At 46.6% G+C, this 25,699-nt stretch overlaps 1 protein-coding gene across 1 annotated transcript; it reads right to left on the bottom strand.

Moving 5' to 3' along the window:
* Nucleotides 1-19,951: 19,951 nt before the first annotated feature.
* On the bottom strand, nucleotides 19,952-25,277 carry LOC142258885 (uncharacterized). The gene is made up of 4 exons (XM_075331448.1): nucleotides 24,971-25,277; nucleotides 24,766-24,889; nucleotides 24,569-24,682; nucleotides 19,952-22,271 (listed from the first exon to the last, which is right to left on the bottom strand). The coding sequence occupies exons 1-4, from the start codon at nucleotides 25,223-25,225 to the stop codon at nucleotides 20,977-20,979; spliced, it is 1,788 nt and encodes a 595-aa protein (XP_075187563.1). The 5' UTR covers nucleotides 25,226-25,277; the 3' UTR covers nucleotides 19,952-20,976.
* Nucleotides 25,278-25,699: the final 422 nt, after the last annotated feature.

Below are 25,699 nucleotides of genomic sequence, written 5' to 3'. Positions count from 1 at the left end.
TTTACCACACTTTGGATTTATAATATACTGGTGTAACAATTCATATTTAATATTATAATGGTGTGGATGTTGAAAAGTAACTTTATTACTATTTTTGCTGTGTTTTGCACAGGTATTTTCCTCTTTTTAACGGACATGGACTATCGGGCCAAGGAACAAGCTTGGCTCGGTCAAATTGAGCAAGTATTTGGTACAGTTGAGACGAGCATACCACTTGAAAGTGACTTAAAAATTGAGGATATTTTTAAAAATATGCAGCGGCTTTTGGTGAAACGGACCAAGCTGTGGTGGAATAGGGCATTTCTTAGTAAATACCTTTCCAAAAATTTAATACCCAGAGGTCTCAGGGTTCGTGTCATTCCCACATTTCCTGTGGTTGATGATGAATTCATCAGGAAATGGGAGGATGCATGTGGCAGTTGCTCCAAAATATTTTTGGAATTACTGATGGGTCTAAACTCCAATACCATCATGGAACTGGATAAGGAATTGGATGTGATACAGGCGAAATTCAAGTCTGAATGTCCTATTGAGAAATTATCCTCTTATGAGGGTCAATTGGAGAAGACCTTGGAGTCTGTAGTCAAGAAAATTCAGGAAACCCAGACACATAAATTTGGCCGTGATCAACGGGATTATCAACATGGAACAGTATATTTTTGGAGAAAACCTGTGATGGAGAATCCAGCAACATCCATCACTTCTGGGTCGTCAGTCAGTGATATGTCTGACTCGAATGTATCATCCTTGTCCATGAGATCTGGACGTCAGATTCCTAGGGAGACTACATCCTATTCCAACAAGAACCGGAACTATAAACTGTTTGACCGTCCGCGTGGCGGTAGTCATAAGGTAATCAATTTGAGTGACCATCAATTGTCCTCAGTTGATCTGGCTTTGTTGGAGAAGGGGTTCACCTTCTCTCCGGCAGCCAGATTTGACTTATTTACAGCAATAAAAGATCTTAATTTATTTGCCCGTTCCATGATTTTCAGGAGACACTTTTATGATGCTAATATTGATATCCTCTTCCCCACAGAAGAGGAACAAACAGCATTACGGGAACTAGAGGAATTAGCTATTGAGCATAACTCCACAGACGGAGGTAAGATCCCTCTCTCCATTCGTCCGAAATCCAAAAAGTTTCCTCCATTATCTGCCTGTACGAGTGTGGACCTGTTTGTAAAGGTGGTTAGTGGTGAATTTGAAAAAATCCCCACTTCCATTAGGAAGGATAATCTGACCAAGGAGGAACGGAAACGATTACAGGAGTTGCGGTCTCTGCCTGACATAGTGCTGAAGCCAGCAGATAAGGGCGGAAATGTTGTTATCTGGCCGAGGATGATGTATGAGAGGGAGGCTTTTAAACAATTGAATAACAAAATTTGTTATAAAAAACTAACTTTTAACCCTCTCAGCACATTCTCGGCGCAGTTGAGAACAATCATAGTTAATGCTCTGTCTAATGATATTATCACAAAAGAACTGGCTTCAGCACTGTGGGTGGCGGAACCTGTAGCCCCTACTTTATATCTTTTACCGAAGGTGCACAAAAATATACAGTCACCACCAGGCAGACCCATTGTGTCGGGTCGAGGGAGCTTTTTGGAGAACATCAACCGGTGGATAGAGTCAATACTGCACCCGTTTGTGGAGGAATTGCCCTCTTACATCAAAGATACTGGTGACTTCTTGAGAAAAATGGACGGACTATATATGGAGGATGGTACAATGATGGTCACTGGGGATATTGAATCGCTATATACGAACATTCGCCACGCTGACGGTCTCTCAGCGGTTCAATTCTTCCTCCGTGGCTCCAATTTGTCCGCGGTCTTCGTCTCACTGGTTATGGAGCTCCTTGAATTTTCACTGACTCACAATTACTTTGTGTTTAAGGGGTCCTTCTATCTGCAGCTCCAGGGAACAGCGATGGGGGCATCTTTTGCCCCCTCCTATGCCAACCTGTTCCTGGGGCTGTGGGAGAGAGACCTCTCCCTGCCGGATCTTGAGTCGTCAATGGGCCGTGTCCTTTTATGGACACGGTACATTGACGACATGTTCTTGATCTGGCGGGGTTCTGAAGGTGAACTAGAGGAGCTCATGGCGACATTGAATAAGAATGATAAGAACATTAAGATTATTTACCAGTGTAGTACGAGGACTGTGGACTTTTTGGATGTCACAGTGAGGAGGGACAGTCTGAATATGATTCAGACTGATATATTCAGGAAGGAAACATCTTGCAACATGCTGCTTCATGCGGCCTCAGCGCATCCTGGTTTTATGGTGGGCTCGGTTCCGACTGGACAGTTCCTGCGGTTACGCAGGATCTGTTCAGTCGAGTCCGAGTTTGAATGTCGCGCACAAGAACTTAAAGATAGATTCTTGGAACGGGGATACAGCAGGCGGGCAATCAAGCGGGCCTATAATAGAGCTAAACATGCCTCTAGGGATAATCTGCTGTATACCCCCAAGAAAACGTGTGGTTCAGAACCACTCAGGTTTGTGACCAATTACCATTCCAGGTTTCCACATATGAGGAGTTGCCTTGAAAAAGCATGGCCTATTTTGTTGACCGACCCTGTTTTGTCTAAAATCCTTCCGGAACGACCACTTATTTCTATACGGAGGTCCCAAAACTTACGTGATTTATTGGTTGCTAGTCATTATGAGGTGAAGGAATCAATTCCATCTTTCCTTGACCTGGGTAAACGATTGGTGGGTTCCAGGCCATGTGGACATTGCATAGCATGTACGAATATGGACCGCCATGATCATTTTCTGGATTCAACAGGGGTAAAAAACTTTAAAATAAGGAAATCCATCACTTGTACCACCTGTGCGGTTATATACTATGCGGTTTGCCCGTGTACCAAGATCTATGTTGGGTTGACCACACGTCCATTGAAAATACGCATCAGGGAACATGTGAATGGGATCAATGCCGCGGCTGATGAGATGGATATCTCTAGCTTAAAAACTCTGCCGAAGCATTTTAAAATGCACCATAATTCGGATGGAACATTGTTGAGATTCCGTGGCATTGATTCCATTGAAACCAGTATCAGGGGAGGAAGAATTGGGACTAATTTGGCACGTTTGGAAGCCAAATGGATTTGGACTTTAAAAACAGTGCAACCTTTGGGTTTAAATGAAAATATCGGTTTTTCTGCCTTTTTATAAGCACTTTCTTAGTCATGTTTTTATATGGTTTTAATTCTATTTTAATTATTTTCACAGTGTTGTTTGCCTGGTATTTACATCTGCCATGTTGAAACATCTAAGCAATTGCTACCAATTACGGAGGAATTTCTTCCCACCACCATCGACGACGTTCATTTAAGGACATTGTGTGTGTAGAGGTTTTGGAATTGTTGTATTCTATCTTACCATCTCCCTGAGGATATGATTATATATATATATGTATTGCTATTGTGGAGGGAGTAGGTGTGGGGTATCCTTATTGTATATACCTCCTTTCACTTAGCCCACATGTGATTTCATATGGATTGGGCTTGTGTTATTGGATTCATACATCTGTGTGGTGTGGAGACCTATAAAATCTCTAAGTGCCGTTTTGGTAGTTGTACGCATGCGCACCCGTTGGTGACGTGTTCCTTGCATTCATCCGCTGTATCTTGTGGGGGGCGCCGCTCGCCTGGTCATGTGATTGCCGCGTGACCTGGTGGGCGTTGCCTGGCTCGTGACGCGGCGGTGGATGCGATGAACCGTCGCTATGGACGCTCATGCGTCATTAGGATTACCTTCGGCTGATTGGCTCCAGGACTCTTTTTATACGGGCACACTTTCTGGCATGACACCACCCCTGACGTAGGCATCCGCCGAAACGCACGTCCGTCGGGTGGGGTGGCGTCCAGTATGTGCGGTTAGACTATTGGTAAGCAATGTTAATATGCTGATTGCATGTCTGTACTTTTTCATTACCTGTCTCCCGCAATGGGCCCTTATGGATCTCTGTTTATATACTAATCGCTTTTCACATGTGTTATGGCTATTGGTTATGGACCTTATTCGGGTTAAGTTCCACATATTTGGGCTCCATCTATTTTATACTTGTGGTCCGCACTGGATGGTACACCCTTTTTGTATGTTTGTCACTGTGCTTCATATCTTGCATCAATAAATATCATATTTATATAGGAAGTCTGATCGCTTTCTTTCTTTTGTTTTTGGTGCCACCTATTGCTGTCCATGCTACCACCTAGTGCTGTCCATGCTGCCTCCTAGTGCTGTCTCCTAGTGCTGTCCGTGTTGCCAACTAGTGCTGTCCGTGCCTCCGCCAGTGATGTCCTTGTCCCCAGTCATGTATGTGCCACCGCCAGGGCTGTCCATGCCCCTCTAGTGATGTGTATGCCCCAGCATCTCCTGTGATGTACACGCCCCAGCCCGTCCTGTGATGTACATGCCCCAGCCTCTCCTGTAGCCTCTCCTGTGATGTGTATGCCCCAGCCCCTCCTGTGCTGTAAAAGCCCCGGCCTCTCCTGTGATGTGTATGCCACAGCCCCTCCTGTGATGTATATGCTTTCGCATCTTATGTGATGTATATGCCCCAGCCCCTCCTGTGATGTACAGTATATGCCCCAACCCCTCCTGTGATGTGTATGCCCTATCCCCTCCTGTGATGTATATGACCCAGTCCCTCCTGTGATGTACAGTATATGCCTCAGCCCCTCCTGTGATGTATATGCCCAAGCCCCTCCTGTGATGTGTAATCCCAGTGTCTCCTGTAATTTATGCGCCCCAGCATCTCCTTTGATGGGTATGCCCCCAGCATCTCCAGACCGAGACAAACCTGGAAAAGCAGTTGTGAGAAACAAGGTGATCAATATCACCAAGTATCACAGCTGCACCAAAGAGAAGAAGCTCCAGCCACCACAGTAGGGGTGAGTTAATTAATTGTTTGACCAAATATAGCCAGGTAATTTTCAAGTTGATCATTTTGTGCGGCCCCCGAAGGGTTGGTAGAAAATTCCAAATGGCCCCTGGCAGTAAAAAGGTTCCCCCACCCCTGATCTAGAGGAACATCACATATACTCAATAGAGGAGCTGCAGGCTAAAAATCCTACTGTCACATTCCCGGTGTTTCACTACTTACCGGCTAGAAGTTAACAAAGCTATTGGCGGCTCTCCCTGAACAGGAATAAAGTCTTCAACTGGAGAAAATCAATTCAACCTCTTTGATTAATAAGAAATTCTCCTGTCAGACGTAATGGAAGCTGTAGGTAGACAGCGGACATCATGTAGCAGATATCCTGGAAAACCAGGGACGAGCAGCAAAGGCAAAATCTACCACAGGCATACAGCAGAATCCTGAAGACTGCAGACAGGCTGCAGAGGTACTGACACCCACAGGCAGACAGGTAACTGAGGTATTGGAAGCCGCAGACGTCCTGGAGACCTCAGACAAGTGCAGACATACTGGAAGCCACAGGCAGATTGGTAACTGAGGTGCTGGCGGCCACAGATAGTCTGGAGATGTTCTGGAGACTGCAGACAGGTCGCTGTGCACAGACAATATAAAAGGCTACTTGCAAAGACCAACATGGAGCACAGGAAAGTTCAGCAGAGCGGGGGAAGGAGCAGATCCCAGACACGGGACAGGCGTGTAACAAGTGGATGTCGTCAGCCAAATATCCAACAATATCGATAAAATTGTGACAACTCTGAATTTTTCTTCCCCTTACATCTATTGATTAATTCTCTATTGATCTATTCTCCCCTTTATCAGTGAATTCCATTTATTTTTATCCTTTATCAAGTAAAATAATAATTGCAGATAGTGAAAGTCATTCTTCTGTTACCCAAATCTTTGCTGAACATTACACAATGTACATATTTCATTCCAACATCTGTAAGGAGTTTGTATGTTCTCCCCGTGTTTGCGTGGGTTTCCTCCGGGTTCTCCGGTTTCCTCCCACACTCCAAAGACATACAGATTGTGAGCCCCAATGGGGACAGTGTTGCCAATGTATGTAAAGCGCTGTGGAATTAATAGCGCTATATAAAAGAATAAAATTAATTAATTATAATTATTCCTCTAAATAATGGGGTACAATCTAGTTATACCTTTATCAATCCATTCTGTGACATTCCCAAAGTGCTCACAATTCCTGTTCTTCCAGATCAGAGCACAACATAAGTAATGACCTATACTAAAATGGATTTTATTTCTGACTAACACTGATCAGACATTTTTCCCACTCCAAATGTGTCCCCCGTTTGTCCCAGGAGTCCCACTACTAGGGGGAGAGCGATTGCCGCCTTTCTCTGCAGCATGATAGACATTTGGTTCATAGCACAATGTCGGGCAAACACCTTCTTTCACAAAAGTAAATTTTAAAGAAAAGCTCTCACGATAACTATTGCACGGACGCGGCAAAGATCTACAGACTGTAATCCTGAGAATTTAAAGAGAAAATGTTCATTCTAATACGTCATTCAGAGAATTTTGGAATTCAGAAAATGAAGAGGAGGAAGGAGAACCAATAAGAAGGACATGAGAAGATCTCCAATACGGAACAAGAAAAAATGAACTTGAAAATGAATGAAGTTATGGATAATGTGTCATGAGTGTGTCCCGCTCTGGGGAGACCTCTGGTGAGTCTGGGATCAGAAGGTCACAACGTCTTATTGTTCGTAAGTTTACAACTTGATTTGAGTGAATTTACTTCCTTTTAGTGCTGTAGGGGTTAGGTACTTTTTCTAATCTGGCTGTCCTTTGTAGCCTTAATCTCCAGTGCATCTATTTTGTGATCACGCCTCGTCATTATTAAAAGTGGAAGGAACCTGTCTCTGGAAAAAGCTGAGGAGTTGTGACTATTGCAGCTGTGATGTTTAGCTGCATTGGAAGAGCTTGAAGTGTTTTTACTTTTTGTGTCTATTTTCCCTCTGTATCCTTTACCTTGTGTTGTATTATTGCAGTGGTGATACTACTGCTTTTGCCATCCTTCTCACTAGCCAAGGTGAGATCAGGGTGAGCGAAGGCCTAGTCACATGATGACAATGGGGGGAAGGACCCGTATAGAGACATTAGGGAGCATAGCGTACAGCATCAGGTGAGTTGCAGGAGGTGTCCCCTCTCCTCATCATCAGGGTCTTCCTTTTTTAACATTGTTACATGTATGCAAAGTAGTAATCAAAGCAAAAGGTGGCTACTTTGAAGAACCTAGAATATAAGACATATTTTCAGTTGTTTCAAACTTTTTTAAGTATTTCATTCCACATGTGTTAATTCAAAGTTTTGATGCCTTCAATGTTAATGTACAATTTTCAGAGTCATGGAAATAAAGAAAACTCTTTGAATGAGAAGGTGTGTCCAAAGTTTTGGTCTGTACTGTACGTTCAAGTGGAGTCCTTCCTTCCAGAAATCTGAAGCCATTTCTGTGACCCAGGTTCCCTAATTTTCTATTTTATTTTATGTAATTGTATATGCTGTATTGTTTTGTTTCCATTTGTAGCATCTTTTGTACATTTTTATTAATACTGCCTACTTTTCAGATTACATATATAACATTTAATAGTGTATGGTTTCAGGATGTGGTTTATAGATTAGGAGGAACAAAGCTACCTGTAGTGTGTGTCCAATTGACCTGTATATGACCCTGATTCCAGTGAAGTGTCACTTACTTGGCTGCTTGCTGAAGTTTTGATAAAAATCTATTTTATCTGCTTAAGATCTACCAGTTCTCAAAATGCTTCTCTGTGTATAACCCCACCCACATCACTGATTGGCTGCTGTGTACAATAAGCATAGACAGAAAGCTGCCAGTCAGGGGTGAGGTGGGGTTATACAGAGCTGATGGAGATGGAGGATACATGGCTGCTGGTTTACTAGTTCTCTAGTGATAATCCCCTAATAATAATACTGTAATTTTATCAAAACAGCAAGCAGCTTAGTAAATGACACACCATTGGAATCAGAGTCCCCGTCTGTCACGGGTGACACAGTCCTGTGGTGTCCGGCAATAGAAAGTCACAGCATCTGGCTGTGCAAAATGGTTCCTGACTTTCTATTTTTACTGCTGTCAGTATTCAGTGTACTAGGTAGCTCCTCTGCTGGGTTTTCATCCTTTTCCCTGTAGGACCCAGCAGAGCTCCCCTTCCCTTCTGCTGTTAATCATCTGTATATCCCCTTGGGTTTAAGTACATTTTCCCTGAATTTGTGCTGGTAAGAGTTCCTTCGCAAGCTCTGGATGCAAGCAGGTGGCTTGCACGCATCAGTAGGATTGTTGCTGCTCTTTACTGAACTTCTTACTCAGTCATCTAGAGATAAGTTGTATATTGTTTCCCCTTGTTTGTTATCCCTGTGTGTCCTTTAGTGCCGAGTGGGGTTGACGAAGAGCTCATCCCACCTAGGCTCCAGACCAGGGTCAGCTTAGGGTCAGGTATCCGGCTCAGCTCATAGATGTGGAACATATCTAAGGCTGTAAGGGAACCCAGGGCCCAGCGATAGATTTAGTCAGAAGTCACCATCTTGCCCTTTGCTATACACAGGGTTTCCCTTCCCTTTCGCTTGATACTTCCCCGTACCTAATGTGACACTGTCTTTATATTATTCTGATTTTTAATTAAGTGGTAAACACTTAGTGACCGAATCCCATAAAATTCACAAAACCCCAGCATAGGTATCATAAATGTTACTTCCTCTCCACCAAGAGATAGGCCCCTTTCAGTTGTGGTCTCTTCTACACCCATAATCTAAACTGTAATAAAGGTTTGTGGGCAGAGACGAGTGAACCTAAATAGTAAAGTTTGGTGTTTGTACCAAATACAGACTTTACACAAAAAAATCAGTGTTAAAGTTCGGGTGCTTTATGTATCCTAACCACTCGATCTAGCATCGGTGTGCTCGAGTACACTCAGTGCTCGGCCCAGTGCGAGACGCTTGCAGTGTTTGAATGGCTTTCACGGGTGTTACGCTCACCGAGGAGCGGCGAGCGTCCGGAGGTGGACCCACTGGACCGTGCAACGCACTCCCCCGAGAAGGCGACCAGCAGCGAACCCCTATACAGGGACTGTGCGGCGCCTCCCCAGAAGGCCTAAATGCACGGCAGCCAGGAACCGGTAGTAGGAGTCTCTGTAGGGCCAGGTGTAGCAAGGTTGTGACGTCCACAGCCGGCAGAACACGGAAACAGCACCGGAGATGTTCACAGCAGGTGACGTCCACAGCAGGTACGGTACAGATAATGTCCACGGCAGGTAGAGCACGGTGACGTCCACTGTCGGTATGAGCGGTGACGTCCACAGCCGGAATGATACGGATGGCACTACGGTGAGACAAGGGATTACAACCAGGTAACAAATACACAGAAAACAGATAACAGCACAAGGGGGTCTGGACACTGGCAAGGCTCTAATGGAAGCATTGCTCGGGCGCCTGCTGCTGGGGGAGGTGAACCTAAATACCCATTAGGTAACAGGTGACCTCTGAGGTCACTTCCAGAAAACGGGGCATACCACTTTAAGAAAGGGGGCGTGGCCTCGCGCGCAGCCTAGAGTCACTTACAGCAGCTCTGTGTAAGGAAGGGAGGCAGGAAGAGGCTGCAGCATGCCTGGGAGCAGGATGTACATCAGGACCCGGAGCAGGAGCAGCGCCTGCAGAGCCATGGGACCGGTAAGAGGAAGGCCGTCGCTGCCTGGGGCTCTGACTGGGAGTGCAAGTGGGAGCCATGCTGGGACTGGGCACATGTGAGGGAGCACGCCCCCCACGGGGTCTGGTGGGACCAGGCGCTACAGTACCCCCCCTGAAAACCCCCCCTCCTCAGGAAGCTCCGGAGGAGACGAGGAGCATCCACGTCCTCCGCAGGTACCCACGTCCTCTCCTCAGGACCGAACCCCTTCCAGTCTACCAGATAGTAGGTTCTACCTCGGACCTCCTTAGCTGCAAGGATGGCTTTTACCTCATAGACGTCGTCATCACCAACAGGAGGAGGCGAAGCCCCAGGATCACTGTGGAAACGGCTCAGGACCACCGGCTTGAGGAGGGACACATGGAAGGAGTTCGGGATGCGAAGTGTAGACGGCAGCTTCAACTTGTAGGACACCTCATTGATCCGTCGGAGCACTTCAAAGGGACCAATAAAGCGGGGACCCAGTTTCTAAGACGGCAGTTTCAGGCGGACATACTTGGACGAGAGCCAGACTTTATCTCCGGGATGAAAGAAAGGAACATCCAGACGGTTCTTGTCGGCGTGTTTCTTCATGCGGACGGAGGAACGTTACAGAGTCGACTTGGTCTCAACCCAGATGGCGGAGAAGGACCTCACGAGGTCATCAGCTGCAGGGTTGCCTGAAGAACATGTCACAGGACACGGCACTTTAGGTCGCTGTCTATAAATCACATGGAACGGAGATTTAGCAGAGGACTCACTTTCATGGTTGTTATAGGAGAACTCGGCCCATGGAAGCAGTTTGACCCAGTTGCTGTGGTGTTCGTCCACGAAGTGGCGGAGATAGTTAGTCAAGACTTGGTTAATGCGCTCCACTTGCCCATTGGACTGAGGGTGGTAGGCAGAAGAAAAGTCCAATTGAACATCCATCATTTTGCAGACTGCTCTCCAAAACCGAGCGGTGAACTGGACCCCTCTGTCGGACACGATATGGAGAGGCAAGCCGTGAAGCCGGAAGATATGTTGAATGAATAATTCAGCAAGAACCGGAGCGGACGGTAGCCCGGAGAGTGGTGTGAAGTGGGGCATCTTGGAGAACCGGTCCACCACCACCCAGATGACTGTGCAGCCAGACGATTTTGGCAGGTCCGTGATGAAATCCATGCCGATATGTTGCCATGGAGCGGATGGTACGGGTAAAGGAAGCAAAGGGCCCGCCGGAAGAGTCTTCGGGACCTTGTTCCGGGCACAGGAGGAACAGGATGAAACAAAGTCCTGGACGTCTCGACGTAGCCCTGGCCACCAGTAATATCGGGATATCAATTGCAGAGATTTCTTTTGACCCATGTGACCTGCTATTCGGGAAGAGTGTCCCCACCAGAGTACACGTTCTCTATCGACCGCAGCAACAAACGTCTTACCGGGAGGAAGGTGGTGCATGTCAACTGGTGCCGCCATTAGCTTGGAAGGTTCAATGATGTGCCGAGGTTCATCTTCCTGATCCTCTAACAGGAATGATAGAGACAGCGCATCGGCCTTCAGGTTCTTCTCGGCTGGACGGAAATGCAGAACAAAATCAAAGCGGGCGAAGAATAATGACCATCGGGCCTGTCGGGGGTTTAGCCTGTGGGCTGTCTGGAGATATGCCAGATTCTTGTGGTCAGTATAGATGATAACTTGGTGCCATGACCCTTCCAGCAGGTATCACCACTCTTCCAGGGCCAGCTTGATTGCCAGCAACTCACGGTCTCCGATTGAGTAGTTTCGTTCTGCTGGGGAGAAAGCCTTAGAAAAGAAGCCACAGGTTACGGTCTTATCCTCTGACGTTTTCTGTGTAAGAACCGCACCGGCTCCGGATGAGGAGGCATCTACCTCAAGGATAAACGGCTTGTTCGTGTCAGGTCTGTGTAAGGCTGGAGCAGAAGCGAAGGCTCGTTTAAGGGACAGGAACGATTCTTCAGCTTCCAGGGTCCATTTCTTTGGGTTCTCCCCTTTGCAAGTGAGAGAGGTTATGGGACGCACCAGAGACGAGAAGTGTGGAATGAATTGCCGGTAATAGTTGGCGAATCCCAGGAATCGCTGGATAGCCTTCAACCCTTCCGGACGGGACCAATTCAGTACGGCTGATACCTTATCGGGGTCCATCTTCAGGCCGGTATCAGAGACTATGTGGCCAAGGAAGGGTAGCGAGGTCTGCTCAAACAGGCATTTCTCGAGTTTGGCGTAAAGGCGATTCTCTCTCAATCTCCGCAGGACAAGACGGACATGTCTTCGATGGGTATGCAAGTCCGGAGAGAAGATAAGGATGTCGTCCAAATACACAACCACACAGGTGTATAGAAGATCACGGAAGACGTCGTTCACGAACTCCTGGAAGACCGCCGGAGCGTTACTGAGCCCGAAGGGCATCACTTGATATTCATAGTGCCCATCCCGAGTGTTGAACGCAGTCTTCCATTCGTCCCCCGACCGAATGCGGACCAGATTGTACGCACCCCAGTGATCTAATTTGGAGAAGATCTTGGCACCTTGAAAGCGGTCAAACAGTTCCGGTATCAGGGGTAGCGGGTATCTGTTCTTCACCGTGATCTTATTCAATCCACGGTAGTCATTGCAAGGCCGTAGACCCCCGTCCTTTTTCCCCACAAAGAAGAAGTCCGCTCCGGCAGGAGAGGAGGATTTTTGGATGAAGCCTCGTGCTAGATCCTCCTTTATGTAGTCAGACATGGCTTGGGTCTCTTCTCGGGACAGAGGGTAGATGCGCCCACGCGGAGGGGTTGTCCCGGGAAGCAGGTTGATGGGACAATCGTAGGGTCTGTGTGGCGGCAACGTCTCAGCCTCCTTCTTGTCAAAGACATCGGCATAAGCCCAATAGGCAGGGGGTAACCCGGGAAGGGTGACCGGTTCAACAGGTCGGTGCGGAGGATGCACTGGTTTCAGGCAGTTGCTGTGGCAAGACGCACCCCATTGCAGGATGTCTTCAGAATCCCAGTCCAGTACTGGCTTGTGCGACCGAAGCCAGGGTATTCCCAGTAGTAGGGCATGCATCATGCCAGGGAGTACGTGGAAGGTGATGGTCTCAGAGTGTAGCAACCCCACTTGCATAGTACAGTTCTCCGTGATGTACCGGATGGGTTCGGATAGCGGTTTTCCACCCACGGAAGAAAGACTGATGGGGGTAGCAAGACATCGGACGGGAATCTGGTGTAGGTCCACCACGGATTGTTGGATAAAGTTCCCGGCAGAGCCTGAATCCAGGAACGCATGCTCTGACAACCGGATGGAACCACAGGACAGGGATACAGGTACATGGAGAAAAGGAGAGGACTTGGCATGACCTAGGGTGGCCTCTCCGATGGACCCTAGGCTCTGTAGTTTCCCGGCTTTACTGGACAGTCTTGAATCAGATGTTTGGCACTTCCGCAGTAGAAGCACTCTCCTGCCATTCTCCGATTCCTCTGTCGCAGTCTGGACTCACTGACGCGATCAACCTCCATGGGCTCGTGCGGAGCAGTAGGCCGGGTGGAGGGAGGTAACATCGGCCTTTGGAAGGTGGGCGCAAGGCGCGAGGTTCTTCTCGCCCGGGTGACTTCTCTGGCACGCTCTTGGAAGCAGAGATCAATACGGGTAGCCAGAGAGATCAGCTCTTCCAGGGTGGTAGGTACAGCCTTGATTTTACCGGATAACCCTTCCCAGAAGGCAGCTACCAAGGCGTCATTGTTCCACTTGAGTTCAGAGGACAGAGTGCGGAATTCGATTGCATACTGTCCCACGGTGAGATTTCCCTGGTGGATTCTCATGAGCGAAGAGGCAGTAGACGAGAGATGGCCTGGCTCATCGAACACCATCGAACACACATCGTCAGAAAGACGGACAGGACTTGAACGGTCGGGTCATTCCTCTCCCAGAGCGGATTCATCCAAGCCAGAGCCTGACCAGTCAGATGAGACATGATAAATGCAATTTTCGAGCGATCAGTCGCTCGCTGCAGCGGCGAAAGCTCAAAGTGCAGGGAGTACTGGTTTAAGAAACCACGACACAAACGGGTATCCCCTCCATACATGGGTGGGGAGGCCAGGCGGAAAGGAGACATGCATGTCGATAATCCCGCAGAGTCGGGGGTTGTTGAGGAGGCCGGATTCTGCAAGGCGTATAGACGGGAATCCACGGACGCCATATATTCGGCCATGCGTCTCTGGGCCTCATGCTGGCGGGACAGTTCCTTCTGTAGTTCAATTAATTGGGAGCCGTCGGAGGATCCGGAGGTTTGCATGGATGCCAGACCCAGACGGGATTCCACAGACTTCATGTGAGCCACTAATCTTGCTTGGGTCTCGCATTGGCGGGAGAGCTCCTCTTGCAGGTCAGTCAGCGGGTTAACCTTGATCCTGGTGGAGTCCATGGCCCGAGCAAACTGTTACGCTCACCGAGGAGCGGCGAGCGTCCGGAGGTGGACCCACTGGACCGTGCACCGGACTCCCCCGAGAAGGCGACCAGCAGCGAACCCCTATACAGGGACTGTGCGGCGCCTCCCCAGAAGGCCTAAATGCACGGCAGCCAGGAACCGGTAGTAGGAATCTCTGTAGGGCCAGGTGTGACGTCCACAGCCGGCAGAACACGGAAACGGCACCGGAGATGTTCACAGCAGGTGACGTCCACAGCAGGTATGGTACAGATAATGTCCACGGCAGGTAGAGCACGGTGACGTCCACTGTCGGTATGAGCGGTGACGTCCACAGCCGGAATGATACGGATCAAAAAGGTCCGTGGAGCCTCTGTTAGGAGTCTCAACACAGAAACCAGCCAGATATCCCTCCGGGAAGGGCCCAGCCAAGGGGTGACTCTTTTTAGGAGACCACCATAACCACCATATTAAGTGGCCCTTTTAGTCAATATCCAACTTTTTGACAAGTTTAAAGATATGACAAGGGAAATACCAAAGCCAGGTATCCATCCACAGACAGCCGTTTCGGGGTATTGCCCCTCATCAGTGTGGAGTAGGATTCTGGCCGGGTGGGAGCAATGCCTAGTAGACCAACAAAACAAAACAATCACTGATCTCGGGGAGACCAGTCAGAGAAAACACTGCCGGCAGCCAGCGAGGGTGCTCAAGACAGTGAAATCCTAGGTACATTGCTCCCATCCGGCCAGAATTCTACTCCACGCTGATGAGGGGCAATACCCCGAAACGGCTGTCTGTGGATGGATACCTGGCCTTGGTATTTCCCTTGTCATATCTTTAAACTTGTCAAAAAGTTGGATATTGACTAAAAGGGCCACTTAATATGGTGGTTATGGTGGTCTCCTAAAAAGAGTCACCCCTTGGCTGGGCCCTTCCCGGAGGGATATCTGGCTGGTTTCTGTGTTGAGACTCCTAACAGAGGCTCCACGGACCTTTTTGATTTGCATATTTCCCAGGGGGCAATGTACCTAGGATTTCACTGTCTTGAGCGCCCCCTCGCTGGCTGCCAGCAGTGTTTTCTCTGGCTGGTCTCCCCGAGATCAGTGATTGTTTTGTTTTGTTTGGTTGTCAAAGACATCGGCATAGGCCCAATAGGCAGGAGGTAACCCGGGAAGGGTGACCGGTTCAACGGGTCGGTGCGGAGGATGCACTGGTTTCAGGCAGTTGCTGTGGCAAGACGCACTCCATTGCAGGATGTCTCCAGAATCCCAGTCCAGTACTGGCTTGTGCGACCGAAGCCAGGGTATTCCCAGTAGTAGGGCATGCATCATGCCAGGGAGTATGTGGAAGGCGATGGTCTCAGAGTGTAGCAACCCCACTTGCATAGTACAGTTCTCCGTGATGTGCTGGATGGGTTCGGATAGCGGTTTTCCACCCACGGAAGACAGACTGATGGGGGTAGCAAGACATCGGACGGGAATCTGGTGTAGGTCCACCACGGATTGTTGGATAAAGTTCCCGGCAGAGCCTGAATCCAGGAACGCATGCTCTGACAACTGGATGGAACCACAGGACAGGGATATAGGTACATGGAGAAAAGGAGAGGACTTGGCATGACCTAGGGTGGCCTCTCCGATGGACCCTAGGCTCTGTAGTTTCCCGGCTTGACTGGACAGTCTTGAATCAGATGTTTGGCACTTCCGCAGTAGAAGCACTCTCCTGCCATTCTCCGATTCCTCTGTCGCAGTCTGGACTCACTGACGCGATCAACCTCCATGGGCTCGTGCGGAGCAGTAGGCCGGGTGGAGGGAGGTAACATCGGCCTTTAGAAGGTGGGCGCAAGGCGCGAGGTTCTTCTCGCCCGGGTGACGCTCTTGGAAGCGGAGATCAATACGGGTAGCCAGAGAGATCAGCTCTTCCAGGGTGGTAGGTACAGCCTTGATTTTACCGGATAACCCTTCCCAGAAGGCAGCTACCAAGGCGTCATTGTTCCACTTGAGTTCGGAGGACAGAGTGCGGAATTCGATTGCATACTGTCCCACGGTGAGATTCCCCTGGTGGATTCTCATGAGCGAAGAGGCAGTAGACGAGAGACGGCCTGACTCATCGAACACCTTACGGAAGGTGGTCAGAAAGACGGACAGGACTTGAACGGTCGGGTCATTCCTCTCCCAGAGCGGATTCATCCAAGCCAGAGCCTGACCAGTCAGATGAGACATGATAAATGCGATTTTCGAGCGATCAGTCGCTCACTGCAGCGGCGACAGCTCAAAGTGCAGGGAGTGCTGGTTTAAGAAACCACGACACAAACGGGGATCCCCTCCATACATGGGTGGGGAGGCCAGGCGGGAAGGAGACATGCATGTCGATAATCCCGCAGAGTCGGGGGTTGTTGAGGAGGCCGGATTCTGCAGGGCGTATAGACGGGAATCCACGGACACCATATATTCGGCCATGCGTCTCTGGGCCTCATGCTGGCGGGACAGTTCCTTCTGTAGTTCAATTAATTGGGAGCCGTCGGAGGATCCGGAGGTTTGCATGGATGCCAGACCCAGACGGGATTCCACAGACTTCATGTCAGCCACTAATCTTGCTTGGGTCTCGTGTTGGCGGGAGAGCTCCTCTTGCAGGTCAGTCAGCGGGTTAACCTTGATCCCGGAGGAGTCCATGGCCCGAGCAAACTGTTACGCTCACCGAGGAGCGGCGAGCGGCCGGAGGTGGACCCACTGGACCGTGCACCGGACTCCCCCGAGAAGGCGACCAGCAGCGAACCCCTATACAGGGACTGTGCGGCGCCTCCCCAGAAGGCCTAAATGCACGGCAGCCAGGAACCGGTAGTAGGAATCTCTGTAGGGCCAGGTGTGACGTCCACAGCCAGCAGAACACGGAAACGGCACCGGAGATGTTCACAGCAGGTGACGTCCACAGCAGGCACGGTACAGATAATGTCCACGGCAGGTAGAGCACGGTGACGTCCACTGTCGGTATGAGCGGTGACGTCCACAGCCGGAATGATACGGATGGCACTACGGTGAGACAAGGGATTACAACCAGGTAACAAATACACAGAAAACATAACAGCACAAGGGGGTCTGGACACTGGCAAGGCTCTAATGGAAGCATTGCTCGGGCGCCTGCTGCTGGGGGAGGTGAACCTAAATACCCATTAGGTAACAGGTGACCTCTGAGGTCACTTCCAGAAAACGGGGCATACCGCTTTAAGAAAGGGGGCGTGGCCTCGCGCGCAGCCTAGGGTCACTTACAGCAGCTCTGTGTAAGGAAGGGAGACAGGAAGAGGCTGCAGCATGCCTGGGAGCAGGACGTACATCAGGACCCGGAGCAGGAGCAGCGCCTGCAGAGCCATGGGACTGGTAAGAGGAAGGCCGTCGCTGCCTGGGGCTCTGACTGGGAGTGCAAGTTGGAGCCATGCTGGGACTGGGCACAAGTGAGGGAGCGCGCCCCCCACGGGGTCTGGTGGGACCAGGCGCTACAACGGGGAGGTAAAAACATCGTTATAGGATGTGTTGTGCACAAGGAAAAAACCCGCCCTCCCCCCCAGTAATAAATACTGTTTATGGCTAGTTGCATGTGGGTGGAGACCCGAACTGCCCAATCAGTGACTTCCAACGGGGTTCAGAACCAGTCCTTTTCCCCAACTGAACTTTATTTAAAGTCCGACTGAAAAACCCGAACTTCAATGGGTCCGTATATCTCTATGTGTGGGTAGCCCCACAAAATAAGTAATCTCTTGGATATCAGACAGATAAAATCCTTTACTTTTTTTATTACAACAATTATCCTTTGTAAAGGAATCAGTTTTATAACATAAAGAGCCCCATTTCTGCGGGGGTCACTCCTGATTCATGAAGAGGTAAATGCCTCCTCATGAATCTGTAGCGTTTGACGAGTGGCATGTGCCTCCTTGTACCATGCTAGAAATATTACTCCCATCAGACACTGGAGTGAGATTTCTGGCATAGGGAACACCACAGGTCGTCATGAATTAAAGGAGCTGTGCTGTCACGCCCCCGTCCCACCCAAGCTCTGGCAATTTTAGAGTGAAAATGACAAATCTTGGCACAACTTTCCAAATTTTTGTGACAGTTTTTTTGGCATAAAAGCTGATAATTTGGGAACAGAGCGTCTTAACAACTTCCACGTATCTAGGATGCAGTGTGATTCAATTCTCCCCTCACTATTTTGGTGTAAAATGCCTACAGGTCTGCGCCAACTCCAGAGGTTCTGAGGCAAAATCATAACATCTAGACAAAAGAGAAAGCAAGGCATGAAGAATATATATTTATAAGCATTTATTAACAAAACAACAAGATTTGAAATGCAATTATATACAATGTGATATACTTATGAGTTCCTATCTCCAATCTGGGACTGCGCTTTTTAGTAAATAAAGCAGTGGGCAACCTGAGATTAGTGAATTATCTAAATATAATCCAGTATCAAAACCTTTCACAAATGTTCCTAAAGGCTCTCAAAAAGGCTAACAGTGTGCCAGCTAAAAAAGAAAATGAATATTCACTGCTCCCCACGCCATAATCCCGCCCACCTCTAGGCAAGGAAGCCAGCCCCAACCAAGAAGTAGGCGGTATTATTAGCATGGGGAGCAGCGAATATTCATTCTCTTTAATATCGGGTACACATGATTACTAAGCCGCCCGCTTACTGCTGTGGCTGGGCGATCACGTGTGTCTACTATTAGCCATTGAATATTCACTGCTCCCCAAACCCATAATCCCGGCTGTGGGGAGCAGTGAATATTCTGGCAGCTTACTGAAAGAAAATGTCCGTAGACCTTGAGAGCTAAGAAGACGTTGTAGACAATCCGTTCCAAGCAAAGACTGAAGTTTATTCCGAGATAGCAACAGAGCAGATAAGACAGGTTATGCGGCAGGATGACACACAAAGGTGTCTTGCAGAACATCAGAATTAGCAACAGATGAAGAAGTGTCCCCCGAAAGACGCGTGGGGCTCTTATACATGTTAGACAAAGGAAAGCTCATACTGCAGAGAAAGACGTATACGTTGGAGAACAAAGAATATAATGATACCTCATGACATTATTTAAGAGCATTGCGGTAAAAAGTATTGGATTCCTATGGGCCTCCATGATACTTTTCACTAGTTCAGCCATGTTGTCATTGCTGACATTTCTGATCCCTGAAGGCGCCTCTACTTCACATAACTCTTCACACACTGACAACTCTATTGACAACTTAATTTCTTTATCAATTCAATATACCTGCTATTCATGACGACACATCACCATCTATCAACTTGTTTAAAAGAACAGAAAGTCCTCAGTGGTTGATAGCTTTTAATGGCTAACTGAAAAGATGGTAATAATTGCAAGCTTTCGAGACTACTCAGGTCTCTTCATCAGGCATGGTATAACACAAAATCTGAAGAGTCACATATTTATACACAACAGGACTTAGAATAGTGCAGTAAAAAAAAAAACAAAAAAACAAAAAAAAAAACAACAAGTTATATGAAACAGAACTATCACTATGGCAGGGGGGCAAACTGTTATGGGGCCATAAATACTGCTGCAGTTCAGTGTGGAAAAATATGTCGCTGTCCAGTTGTGCGCGTTTCATCTTTTCAGTTAGCCATTAAAAGGTATCAACCACTGAGGACTTTCTGTTCTCACACTGAACTGCAGCAGTATTTATGGCCCCATAACAGTTTGCCCCCCTGCCATAGTGATAGTTCTGTTTCATATAACTTGTTGTTTGTTTTTTTTTTTTATTGCACTATTCTAAGTCCTGTTGTGTATAAATATGTGACTCTTCAGATTTTGTGTTATACCATGCCTGATGAAGAGACCTGAGTAGTCTCGAAAGCTTGCAATTATTACCATCTTTTCATTTAGCCATTAAAAGGTATCAACCACTGAGGACTTTCTGTTCTTTTAAACAATTTTTTTATCTCTACTGGCTAACACGGTACAAAGATATATTTTACTTGCATCTATCAACTGACGCAATTGTATTCTTCTATTCGATTTAACCTTTTTTGGACCTTTTCTTATACTTGCTAATTACACTGATGTCATCTCTATCTCCTCTCTGGGGGGAGAACTCTAGCCACTGCATTTCATTAGCTGCAAAGTTAGTTTGCTCAAGTCTTCCCAAGATGGCTGTTAGATACAACATGGCTGCTCAGCACATTATGGCTGACTATTCTCTAACACTTACGTCTGCGTGTAACTGGGGGCACATGGCAGTAATGTCATGGGCTTCTCCGCTTACATGGTGAAGTCACTTGCCAGCATCAGAAAAGAACACCGTGCACCGGAAGAGCAGAGGGATGGGGAATGTAATCATTTATTTTATTATGTGTGCAGTGTGATGGGGAAATATATACCAGAATGGGCCCAAGATGAGGGCTATATATACAAGAATGGGGACATATATACTAGGACAAGAACCAGATATACCAGGATGGGATAAAGATGGGCAACATATATACCAGGATGGATATACAGTATACACAAGGATGGGAGAAACATCAACAGTACCTGTAAGGGGCCCAGAATTGGGGGATTTTATCCCAGTAACAGTGTCAGCAGCAGATCTTCCCCCATAACAGTGCTTTATGACCACATTTTTTGTGTCAATCTTTTTCCCTATATTCCTCTTTCAAAACCTAGGTGTGTATTATGGTCCAAAAAATGAAATAAGTTTAAAAAGAAATAAAATGGTTCTTTTCCTCACAAATTCTTACTTGAGCAATTGTAGCCAATTTTTTTTTATAAAATCCTTTGAATTATAATACATCATGATGGCTTCTCCTGTGTGACTCATCGGACAACAGGATCCAATTAGTCTTAAAAACATTTGGCAAATTCTGAAAGCAAGAATAGCTGCTCCGCTCTGTTGGTTTTCTGATGGTCGGCAAGACTTGATTTACCAGTTAAACATTTCAATTATTCACAACATGAAAAAGGTTTCCTTTCCTGTGTGGCTTCTTCACATGTTTAACAAGACCTGATTTACTAGTAAAACATTGCCCACATTCTGAACATGAAAATGGCTTCTCTCCTGTGTGAGATCTTTGATGCCTAACAAGATGTGCTTTACGAATAAAACATTTCCCACATTCTGAACATGAAAACGGCTTCTCCCCGGTGTGAATTTTATGATGTCTAACAAAATTTGATTTACTAATAAAACATTGCCCACATTTTGAACATGAAAATGGCTTCTCCCCTGTGTGAGATCTTTGATGCACAACAAGATATGATTTCTGAATAAAACATTTCCCACATTCTGAACATGAAAATGGCTTCTCCCCTGTGTGAGATCTTTGATGCACAACAAGAACTGATTTTTCAATAAAACATTTCCCACATTCTGAACATGAAAATGGCTTCTCCTTTGTGTGAATTTTATGATGTCTAACAAGACTTGATTCAGTAGTAAAACCTTGCCCACATTTTGAACATGAAAATGGCTTCTCCCCTGTGTGAGATCTTTGATGTACAACAAGATTTGATTTCTGAATAAAACATTTTCCACATTCTGAACATGAAAATGGCTTGTCTCCTGTGTGAGATCTTTGATGCTCAACAAGTTCTGATTTCTGAATAAAACATTTCCCACACTCTGAACATGAAAATGGCTTCTCCCCTGTGTGAAGTTTCTGATGTCTAACAAAGTTTGATTTTCGAATAAAACATTTTCCACATTCTGGACATGAAAATGGCTTCTCTCCTGTGTGAGATCTTTGATGCTCAACAAGTTCTGATTTCCGAATAAAACATTTCCCACACTCTGAACATGAAAAAGGCTTCTCCCCTTTGTGAATTTTCTGATGTCTAACAAGGTATGATTTCTGAATAAAACATTTCCCACATTCTTGACATGAAAATGGCTTCTTCCCAGTGTGATATTTTTGATGATCAACAAGATGTGATTTCCTGGTAAAACATTTCCCACATTTTAAACATGAAAATGGCTTCTCCCTTGTAGGAACCGTTTCATCCGTTTCATATTCCACATCACTTCTGTAACTTTTATTCTGCTTACAATTCTGTGATAAATGGCAATTTTGGGCTTGTTTGAAAAACTCAGATGATAGAGCTTTCCGAGGAAGGACTGGATTTATATCTGGGACAACAGCATGCTCTTCATATGTATCATGTGGGATACTTTCATCATCTGTTCTAAATTCTGAAGATATTAGAGATCCATCTGAACTCCCAATACAGTCATCTGCTAAAAATAAAACACAAAGTTATTAATTTTTAATGATATTATCTTGAAAGTACAGTACATTTATTTTTTTAAACCATAACATCAGAAAATAAATTAGGGAAAAAATTATTCTTAATCTGTTGTCCAATATCGAGATCTAAAGGCCCCTTTACACGGTACGATTTATCTGACGATATGTCGTCGGGGTCATGGTTTTCGTGACGCGTTTCCGTCGTCGTTAACGACGTTGTTGCGTGTGACACCTACGTGCAACTCCGAACGATCTTCAAAATAGCGAAAATCGTTGATCGTTGACACGACGTTCAGTTTCAAAATATTGTTCGGCGTTTGGAATGCAGCAGACATATTGCTACGTTTGACACCCTGCGAACGACGAACAACATCCACATGACCGCGTTGATCAAACAATATCTCGCTGAACGATGTAGCGCCGTTTGTGAGATGGGTACGTGTGACCGCTACAAAATGACCTATGAGCGATCTCGGCAAATCGTAGCAATGATCTGGGCGTGTCACATAGCCAACGAGATTGCTAGCGATCTCGTTGTGTGTAAAGCGGCCTTAAGAGTTACATCTTTGTTAATTCGGCTCTCCCATTCCTAGCACCAGTTCTCTGGAATGTGCTACAGTAAATAATCTGATTGATTGTCACAATGTTACTGCAGGATAATGAGGGATAGGGGGCTCCTATACTGTCCCTCATACTAGGGGACCCCAAACTATTCCTAACCTCTGGATTACCCCTGAAGATGGAGATGCCAGAGTCTCGTGCATTACTAGTCTCCTGACTAAATCTAATCTGTGATCCCCAAGGGAAGGAAGTGGCAGGATTATGATGGAAATACAGATTAAGACAGACGGGAATCATTGCAAACTCACAAAAAAAACAGTGAGAGGCTAAGGAGAAAAGCAAGAGCAGGAAGGCAGCAACAAAAATTACAACAAGGGATAACACCACAACAGCTCACAGTAATAATGCAAAAAAACACTCATAAATCTGGATCACAACACCTCACCAGATCAGTATAGGTAAACTATAGCTGGCATTAATGAAATAGTCCAGCCAGCATATACAGAACGGGAGCAAACAATACTTTCTCCTCTACAGCATGTGATCACAGACATTAACAAGCAGCCCAGCAGAGAATAAATCTTGCTAGCCTGCCCAAGCCTGTGGTTTGATGTCTGCGTCTCCCTGCGCTGCTCACAGACAGCAGAGAAATTAACATGCAAAGTACCAGAGTCGATCATTTCAACAGATCCTGACGCTGCCATGACAGTTGGAAAAACCTGCAAACATCTCCTTGAAACATTGATCCACAACATAGACAATTTCAAAGAAGTTTTTTTCGAAGACGAAAATAAAATAATGACAGATGCTGAAAACTCAACTGAGTTGTCTGAGACTGTAACGCTGATGGCCTATCCTTAGGCTTTGTAACCAAAGAAGGTAGCAGGGTCTTGCAGCCTGTACAGATAAACATTAGGGTTCAAATTCATCAAGACCGGTGATGTACACTGAAAAAGGACGTCAGGGACTGGAGTGAGATTTCTGGCATAGGGAACATCGCAGTTTGTTATGAATTAGAGAAGTGGTGGCATCACACCCTTGTTCTGGCCAAGCTCTGCCCATTTTGACAAAGCTGGTTAAAGTTGGCGTGAACACACACACCAGCCTTTGGTCACATGATGTGATGTAAAAAAAGGTCCTTAAGCAGTTTTATAATTGGCATATAAACACTGGGGCCGCTAGGATTATGGGGGCCTGTGAAATTGTCCAGTTTGCTCTCCCTTTCCCCCAATACCAGTCCGGCATGCCAGCCTGTGTTCTGTTCAGTTCATTTAGACTCCTGCAATTAAGAGACCTTTGGTTACATCATGTCACATGACTTTGAAATCATCAAAGGTCCGTAAACAATCAACCTTAGAATACAACTGATGGAGTCCATAAGAGAGTGGGGTTCCTCAGAAATTGAGCAGTTTGATTCCTCCCAACGCCTGACTGTAACTAGGGCTTATTCTTGGAGTAGGGCTTATATTTCAAGCATTCTCGAAATATCCCATAAAATCATGTTAGGGCTTATTTTTCGTATAGGTCTTATTTTCAGGGAAACAGGGTATTTATGAACACAGCAGGTCTTTGAGTTGCCGTCATAACAACATAGAGAAGGCACTAGAAACAAACAGCAGAAGAAGCAGAAGCAAAGAAAACACAGCTGAAAAAAAATCCAGAGCAGAAAGTCTAAAAATGTAAACACAAAATTAGTGCAGAAAGTACATGAGTAGATATCTCTTACTGGATAGATCTGGAGGAAACACATCCTGAGGAACATCGGGGTCTTCTTGTTTACAGTCCTGTGGGAGAAGAGGACGGGGACATCTCTCTGGTGTTATCCTCTTACTGGATAGAACTGGAGGAGACACATACAGGGACTGAATTCATTCCTTACATACAGATTATTATAGGCCGTGTGTATTTAGTCCTGTCTATTACCTGGTGATGTGAGGGGCTGGGGAACCTCCATCATGACGTCCTTGTACAGATCTTTGTGTCCTTCTAAATACTCCCACTCCTCCATGGAGAAATAGACGGTGACGTCCTGACACCTTAGAGGAACCTGACACATACAATGATACCGTCACCCCCGATCCCTTCATAGCGTTACTGTATAATGTCCCCGCATTCCCAGCAGTGTCACCTCTCCAGTCAGCAGCTCAATCATCTTGCAGGTGAGTTCTAGGATCTTCTGGTCATTGATGTCCTCATGTATCGGGGGGTGAGGTGGAGGCCCCATGATTGAGCTCAGGGGTCTTCCCCATCCCTCAGACACAGGGGCCTGACAGCACTCACTAGAGGTCTTCTTCACTACTGTGTAATCCTGGTTATGGAAATACACAGTAATAAATCTCACTCCAGACATTTCCAGAGTCCTCACCTCTCCAGTTCTGTCCATCTGTTATTCCCATAGATAAGAATGATGTAATGTGACGTCATCAGAATCTCTCACCTCTCCAGTAAGCCGGAAGAGGATCTCTAGGGTGAGGTGTAATATCCTCTCTGCCATCTTTTCCCTGTCCATATCCACCCTTGATGGGTCAATCAGAATTCTCTTATATAGAAGATCTCCACTGAGAGGATCCAATATTGTAGAGACCTGAATGGGAAGAAGATGACGATGTAACATCATAAAGAATCTGGTGTAGTAATACAATTTTTGGAGATAACCGTTCACTAGATAGAGATGATTGCCGCACTGCCATGAGGAGCCCACACTAATTCTGCTTCCTCATTACAGTGAATGGATCCTTTGGGGGTTTCATCTGAATCATGTCATTTGAAGAATTACATGTAGACTGTGCTGTTTCTATTTGTTTTAGTTAAAACTGCTATTTAATGTTTTTCATGCTTGTCTCTGCTGACATCTACT

The sequence above is a fragment of the Anomaloglossus baeobatrachus genome (genome assembly GCF_048569485.1).
Source record: "Anomaloglossus baeobatrachus isolate aAnoBae1 chromosome 5 unlocalized genomic scaffold, aAnoBae1.hap1 SUPER_5_unloc_16, whole genome shotgun sequence".
NCBI lineage: Eukaryota > Metazoa > Chordata > Amphibia > Anura > Aromobatidae > Anomaloglossus > Anomaloglossus baeobatrachus.
The sequence above is the reverse complement of the archived record's forward strand: the minus strand, read 5'-3'. Positions and strand labels throughout refer to the sequence as shown.